The following is a 7729-nucleotide window of genomic DNA, read 5'->3' on the forward strand; positions in this document are numbered from 1 at the left end:
AACCGGTACTAAGGGAGGGGGGGGCCTTTAGTGCCGGTTCCTAAACCGGCACTAAAGGGCTTTACGAACCGGTGCTATTGCCCGGTTCTGCACTAGTGGAAGTGATGCATGGAGCCACAAACCATCGGCGAGGACTCAGTTCAAGCTGCCTACACAAGGCACCATGTTGATGGCTACGATGTGGCATTGTTGGATGTGCTACTTCAATTTAGTGCATGTTTTAATTAACCAATATCATTATGCATACAAATAATCACCACCAAGAAGGCTTGCATCTGTAGTACTTTAAGGACATAGAGGAAAGCATACCGGTTGCAGAAGAAGAATGCATTGTGGTTGCATGAGTGTGTTGTGCCCAATGAGGTGAAGTGATTAGGAGGCTCATGCTAGGTGCCGATGGCGAGTACGCTACATGCAGATTGCATCGTGCATCCAGATGCGGTAAGTAGATATTGTATCAAGCAGGTTTAATATTACTATGTGTGTTCTCTAGATTTGGATAGTGCATATGATTTGGTGGAGTTGTGGAATTTGTTGATACTTTGACACAAGATGTGATAACTACACATATCTTCTTATTTTTTTCAGACCAAGAGGCGGAGGTCTCCGCTGACAGTGCCCACCATGTTGCGCGGGATGTGCATCGACCTAGGTTTTGGCACCAAATTATATAAGGGTGTGTCATCGCAGGTGCATCTGGGATCTGTATTCACTACAGTTACCTGCGAGTCTGTAGGGTGATCACCAGCGAGCTAAGCATCCCCTCGACCTCCCGACAGCATGACACCTTCTAGTTTAATCCCAGAGATGGCCCTGCTACCTTCATCCCTCCCTCAACCTCGCCGGGAACTGTGAATGTAATAAAATCATGCAATGCTTTCTCATTTTTTTTCAACAACATATCATAGGATTTTGCAGGCGACTGAAGTAAACCATTGCTCATTGGTACCAATCACACAGTCGGCAACCTCACAAGGGGAGATAGGGTGACATAGAAGGAAGCAACGAAACCGATGGCAAATGGGAAGACTGAGATGGAGGTCTGATTTGGCGGCATCGCAGTCACCAACCCGCCAGTGAACGTCCTCTCTATTGATGGTGAATCACTCCCATTTTCCTCAATGTCATAGTTTCAGTGCATAAATTTGTTAGATTTTTTGCAAAGATGGTATGCTTAAAAGAATAATTCTTCTTCATGATAGTGATATTTAACGTAGGTCATAAATAAAATCACCACTTGTGTTATAGGCCATACTTACTCCATTTTTGTTGAGAGAAACATACTGATTGAATTAGGAGTGTCGGAATGCAATGAAGTGTTCTCCCGTTGCAAAACACGGGCGTATTTGCTAGCCTACTAATAAGAAGAGGTGTGTTTCTCCAATTTTTTGGTCCATTCATCCATATTAAAAGTTTTCATTTGTCCAAAATATTGGTATATTTTCTCGATCGCTATTTTTTTCCTTCAAGCGCACAAGCTGGTGTCTATTGGGCCTCACCCGCCATGTGACCCAGTATTATAGTCAGGAGAAACTTCTTTTTGAAGAAAATGGGTTTTCCCCCACCCCATTTTATTGAAAAATGAGGCAACAACAAGACATAGCTAAACTGTTTTCAATGCTCGAGCAAGCGAAGGTAGGTGAACCAGATTAAACCAAACTTTTTAGACAGGAGGAGGGAGAGCCAACTGCGACAAACGACAACATACATGATTTATCAGACAACCAGGCAAAACTATTATAGATCATCTAGCCTAGTAGGAATGAGCCTTCAGATAGAAGCCCCGGTTTCTGCCTTGGTGGATCATCTTAGTCTTCCCTGCTAGGCGATCCTCTGGACCTCTCCTCTTCTTTGGTCCAGCAGATGAAGGCATTCTTTCATCAGCTTTGATTGTTCATCCGAGCACAAAACGGTCCGCTGGTGAAGAAGTAGGCTTATCTTTCCCAGAATAGTCCAGGTATCTTTCCAAACATCTCCCTGGAAAAAATCATCAAGAGTGGTCCATAAGCAGGAAATGGTAGCAATCTCAACCATAGCAAGAACATTTTTCTTGTTATTCCTATTCCACATATCAAACATAGCCAAAAAAATCATATCAGCTGAAAATCCAAAAATGTCAGCAATATCCCTCCAAATAAGCTTAGCAACAGTGTAGATTCTTGCTCATAAAAGAATAAGCAGGAGATATCCTCCAAATGTTGTCTTTTACTCAGATTATCTCTAGTAAGGATTTTATTATGAATAGCAATCCAAACAAAGACTAAGTACCTATGGGGCATAATTATCTTCTAACATTTATACTAACCTGGATTAGAAACCCACCCCTCCCCCATTAATACTTTATAAAAAGATTTAGTAGAATAATTACCAGAAGCTTATCAGGTTCACTAGAAGGAATAAAATTACTTACAGTCTCTTTAAGCATATTCCACATATGTAACACATCAATCAGGGGAAACACACCTTCTAAAAGTAAGTTTTAGAGTATGGCCATCCTACACTTGTTTGACAGTGCAATTCTGTTACTGACACAAATCAAACAATACCCAATATTGAGTTGTAAGAGAAATCTCCAGCCCAAGCTTCATGCCATAAGGATATAGTATTCCCATTCCCCGGGGCCGACCTATAGAAAGGCCTAATCCAACCAGAGCCCATGTAAACCCTTTCCATAAAGGGGAGCCCACTTGTTCCTTGCACTAGAAGCTGTTAGGTTTCTAAGTTAAGTATTTACGATCCACCGAAGTCACCCAGTTTTTCCCCCTTCCAGCAAAGTTTCTCCTAGACCAAGAAGCAAGCGAAGACATGTTTACTTCCCTTAAGTTAGGAATATTCAAAACCCCAAATTCTTTTCTCCGAGAAACCATCCCAATTTTCTAGGTGGTATTATGGATATCCCCAAGGTATTCCCAAAGGAAGTGTGCCATTTGAGATGTAATGGCCTCAATTGCCCATTTAGGAAACTTAATAATAGACATCAAATAGGTGGGGATACTAGCAATACAAGCTTGAAGAAGCACCAGTTTAGCTTCGTAGCTAAGCAGTCTCACCGTCCAGTCACATATTCTTTGGATAATTTTATTAATTATAGGTTGGAGTTCCTCTCTGCGCTGATTTGCAAAATGCAAAGGCACACCGAGATATTTTAAAGGGAAGGATCTCAGTTTACAGCAGAAAATCTGGGCTAGTAGTTTAGAAATCTCCTCCTCAACATTGAGAGTGATCAGATCACATTTACTAAAGTTAATTTTCATGCTAGATAATCCAACAAAACAAGATTGTAGCCATTTAACATTTCTAGCATTTTCCAAACTAGGTTCTAAGAACAAAAGTGTATCGTCGGCATATTGCAAGCTAATGATCCCTCCAGGGACAACATTAGGGAGAACCCCAACAATAATACCTACCTGAGAAGCTTTAATGAGCATTTTAGAAAACACATCAGCCACCAAATTGAACAGAATGGGAGAACGTGCCCCCCCCCTATTTTAACCCTTTCCCACTAACAAACAAGAGCTATTGTTATCATTTAGTCTCACACAAGAAGAACAATTCTAAATAGTGTTCATCATTCAACTAATCCATTTATTACCAAAACCCCTAGAAGAAAGCATTTACACAAGGAAATCCAAACTAACTCTATCATAGGCCTTTCCATAGTCCAACTTGAGGACAACCCCAGGTAGCTTGGACTCGTGGAGTTCATGAATAGTTTCATGAGCAGTCACCGCACTTTCCAGGATGTACCTACCTTTAACAAAAGCCGACTAGCAAGAAGAAAGCAGCCTATCACTAATAGGTCACTATTAGTCATGGCTTTACTGAAATTTTTTATGGAGCAATTGCCCAACCTAATAGGCATGAACTGTTTCATAAGCTTGGCATCAAGCTCTTTTGGAATCAGATTAATAATAGCATAATTAATTCTAGCCATATCTAATACCCCATTTTCAAAATCCCTGACTAAAGCCATGAAATCATGCTTAATAAGTTACTAGAAAGTTTGGTAGAAAAGAAAAGAAAGTCCATCACGGTCTGGAGCACCACAAGAGTAGGACTCCATAATAGCATCCTTAATTTCTTGTTCAGAAAAAGGTTTTCAAGAGCATCTACTTCAGCAAAATTCAATCTTTCTTGCTCAGGCCAGAAGGAGGGATCCAAATGAATGTTCTCCTTTTGTTCAAAACCAAAAAGGTTTCTATAAAAGTCTATGGCAATTTTCATCATGTCAGTGTTAGTGGTCACATGACCTTCATCCCCCATTAACATAGCTAAGTGGGTTTTCCTCCTCTGGTTGGCTAGGGCATGGAAATAATTGTCCCCTTCCAGAATTTTCTTAGTCACATGGCAGTTTCCTCTTTTCTCCAAATATCTTTCAACTCAGCTTGAATATCTTTCATTCTTTGATGATCAACATCAGAAATCAAATTCTTCTCAGAAAAAAACTTCAAGAATGTCAAATTCTAAAATCATGTCTCTTTTCTTCTTAATAGCAGCATCAATATTGATGCTCCATCCTTTCACCTCTTTCCTGAAAATTTTGTTTTAAAACTCCAAGTATCAATAGGAGAGTTATAAGGTGAAGGGGTAGACCAAATCTCCTCAACTAATTTAATTGTTGAGTAAGGAGAAACTCGGCTATTAAATTATCCCACCTCACTTTCTTACAACTCACGCACCAATTTATATATTCTATGAATTGAAACCAATAAGCCGCCTCAAGGAGTGGGTCCCGTTCGGTCACAAATATGAACAGAAAGGAAAGGAAGAATTAAATTCCGCTTTTGTGTCGAGGAAGGAAGAAAAAGAATTAAAGAAGGAATTTGTTGCCCTATTATGAGCCCTTGAGCATGGAGGAAAAAAAATAGAAGAAGAAAATAAATTCGGCAAAAACAAAAAAATAAATTAGAAGAAGAAAAATAAATTTTGGTTCTCTATGCATGCACTTATCTCTAGCCCCGAGAGGTTTTAAGTTGAACATGGCCAAATTGGGTCCCACAAAAACAAAACGCGGTTTCTTCATCTCACCAACCATTTTTGCAGATATATATATACGCTTTATAATGCACCTTTGGGACGTGTTGGAGTCGGACCCTTGAGCTCGATCGGCCTCTCCCCATGGAGCGGCGCGCCGACGCGAATGGCGACATCGTCCTCGAGATGGCCTCTCCCGGCGCCGACGACCACCAGCAGGGCGGCGATGGCGGCGCAAGCGGTGGTCGGACCCTGAGCTTCAGCCAGGCGTACAAGATGCGACACCGGACACCTCAGGCACGTATATAATATCCATGCATCGTTACTTAATATATCGATCTCCACCGATTCTTGACCAGATCATGATTTTGTTGCATGGATGGATGGGTGTATGTAGGCGTTCACGGTGTCGCAGACGCTGCTGCTGAGCTTCCAGTCGCTGGGCATCGTGTACGGCGACCTGGGCACGTCGCCGCTCTACGTGTTCCCGTCGGTGGTCCTCCCCGGCGCCGGCGAGCGCGACTTCCTCGGCATCCTCAGCCTCATCCTCTGGACGCTCACCCTCATGAGCCTGGTCAAGTACGTGCTCATCGTGCTCCGCGCCGACGACCACGGCGAGGGCGGCACCTTCGCGCTCTACTCGCTGTTGCGGCAGCACGTCAACTTCAAGGGCGGCACGCCGGCGCAGGTCACGCGGCTGCCCTCCGACCTCCACCTCAGGTTCCACGGCAAGAAGAAGAGGCCGGAGCCGTCCCGCATGCAGAAGTTCCTCGAGGGCAGCGCCGCCGCGCAGTCGGTCCTCACCTACGTCGTGCTCGTCGGCACCTCCATGGTCATGGGCGACGGCGCCCTCACGCCGGCCATCTCAGGTACGACCCGACGTACCAGCAATATTTTCTTCTGTTTGAATTGAACAGTTTGTTAAGTTGTTCAGATATTTTTCCTAACCGTCCGTCCGTAACAACCTGATTGATCTCTTTTTTGTCTGTTTCTTGTTTCCGGTCAGTTCTTTCGGCCGTTCAAGGGATCCAATCGAGATCACCCAAGATCGAACAAAGTAAGAAGGAGAAGAAGAAGATTTCGTTACTACATTATCTGCTAGTAGATCATTGTGATTTGACGTGCGGTTAACATTTTCTCTGTTGCAGAGCATGTGGTGATGCTGTCGGTGGTGATCCTGCTGCTGCTCTTCCTTTTCCAGCAGATGGGCACTAGCAGGGTCAGCTTCTCCTTCTCCCCGATCATGCTCGTCTGGTTCGGGTCAATCGCCATGATCGGCCTCTACAACATCATCGTCTACTACCCGCCGGTTCTCAAGGCCGTCAACCCCTACTACATCTACTGCTACTTCGCCAGGAACGGGGCCGCCGGCTGGGAGCAGCTCGGCGCCGTCATCCTCTGCATCACAGGTGTCAAACTGTTCTCAAATTTATGTCATTCTTCCCAAGTTTATTAAACACAAAAATGGAGATTAAGAAATTTTTAAAATTGCACTGAATCTGAATAGGTGCTGAAGCTATGTTTGCCGACTTGGGTCACTTCAACAAGAGATCAATTCAGGTACATTGCCCCTGCAAATTGTACCATAATGGCATACAAAATGTTACTCCCTGTGTAAACTAATATAAAAGCGTTTAGATCACTATTTTAGTAAACTAAACACTTTTATATTAGTTTACGGAGGAAGTACTGTATTTAGTGCTCAGTGGTATCATTTTATTTATCATGCAGGTGGCGTTCTCGACGGTGGTGTACCCATCACTCATCCTCGCGTACGCCGGCCAGGCAGCGTACCTGATCAAGAACCCGGCTGACCTGAGCACGGCGTTCTACAGCAGCATCCCGGGAGCCCTGTTCTGGCCCATGTTCATCGTCGCCACCCTCGCCGCCATCGTTGCCAGCCAGTCGCTCATCTCCGCCAGCTTCTCCATCATCCGGCAGTCCATCGTGCTCGACTACTTCCCCCGCGCCACCGTGCGCCACACCTCCGACAAGTACGAGGGCCAGGTGTACTGCCCCGAGGTGAACTACCTCCTCATGGTCTTCTGCGTCCTCATCACCATCGGCTTCCAGGGCGGCCCCGAGATCGGCCACGCCTTCGGCGTCGCCGTCATTTGGGTCATGCTCATCACCACGGCGCTCATGACGGTGGTCATGGTGGTTATCTGGGACGTGCACCCGGCGATCGCCGCCACGTTCTTCGCCGTCTACGTGGCCGTCGAGGGTCTGTACATGAGCTCGCTGATGAACAAGTTGGCGCAGGGCGGGTGGGTCCCGTTCGCCATCACCGCCTTCTTCCTGGTCATCACGGTGTCCTGGACCTACGGCCGGAAGAAGAAGAGCGAGTACGAGGCGGGCCACATGATCTCCGGCAACGAGCTCGCCACGGTCGTGGCCAGGTCGGCCCGCGTGCCGGGGGTCTGCTTCTTCTTCACAGACCTCATGAACGGCATCCCGCCCATCGTGCGCCACTACGCGGAGCACACGGGCTGCCTCCGCGAGCTGCTGCTGTTCGTCACCGTCAGGAGGCTGCCGGTCACCTCGGTGCTGCCTGAGGAGCGGTTCCTCGTCGCGGCGGAGGAGGAGGTGCCACCGGGGGTGTACAGGTCCGTGGTGCAGTACGGGTACATGGACAAGCAGGACATGGAAGGCGAGGAGTTCCTGGAGTCGGTGCTCGCCGCGCTCAAGGAGATCGCCCGCACAGCCGAGGAGGCCTCCATGATGGATCGAGCCTGCAGGAGCGGGGTGAGCGGCG

At 46.1% G+C, this 7729-nt stretch overlaps 1 protein-coding gene across 1 annotated transcript; it reads left to right on the forward strand.

The window, feature by feature from the left end:
• Nucleotides 1-5118: 5118 nt before the first annotated feature.
• Nucleotides 5119-7723, forward strand: LOC125527907 (potassium transporter 6-like; the record flags this gene model as incomplete). Its single annotated transcript, XM_048692410.1, has 6 exons — nucleotides 5119-5271; nucleotides 5372-5843; nucleotides 5981-6031; nucleotides 6123-6383; nucleotides 6482-6534; nucleotides 6706-7723. Coding segments are annotated over exons 1-6 (2008 nt in total), but the record flags the coding sequence as incomplete, so codon positions are not given.
• Between the last annotated feature and the right edge of the window lie 6 nt (nucleotides 7724-7729).

This window comes from Triticum urartu, unplaced genomic scaffold, assembly GCF_003073215.2.
Source record: "Triticum urartu cultivar G1812 unplaced genomic scaffold, Tu2.1 TuUngrouped_contig_4493, whole genome shotgun sequence".
Classification (NCBI taxonomy): Eukaryota; Viridiplantae; Streptophyta; class Magnoliopsida; order Poales; family Poaceae; genus Triticum; species Triticum urartu.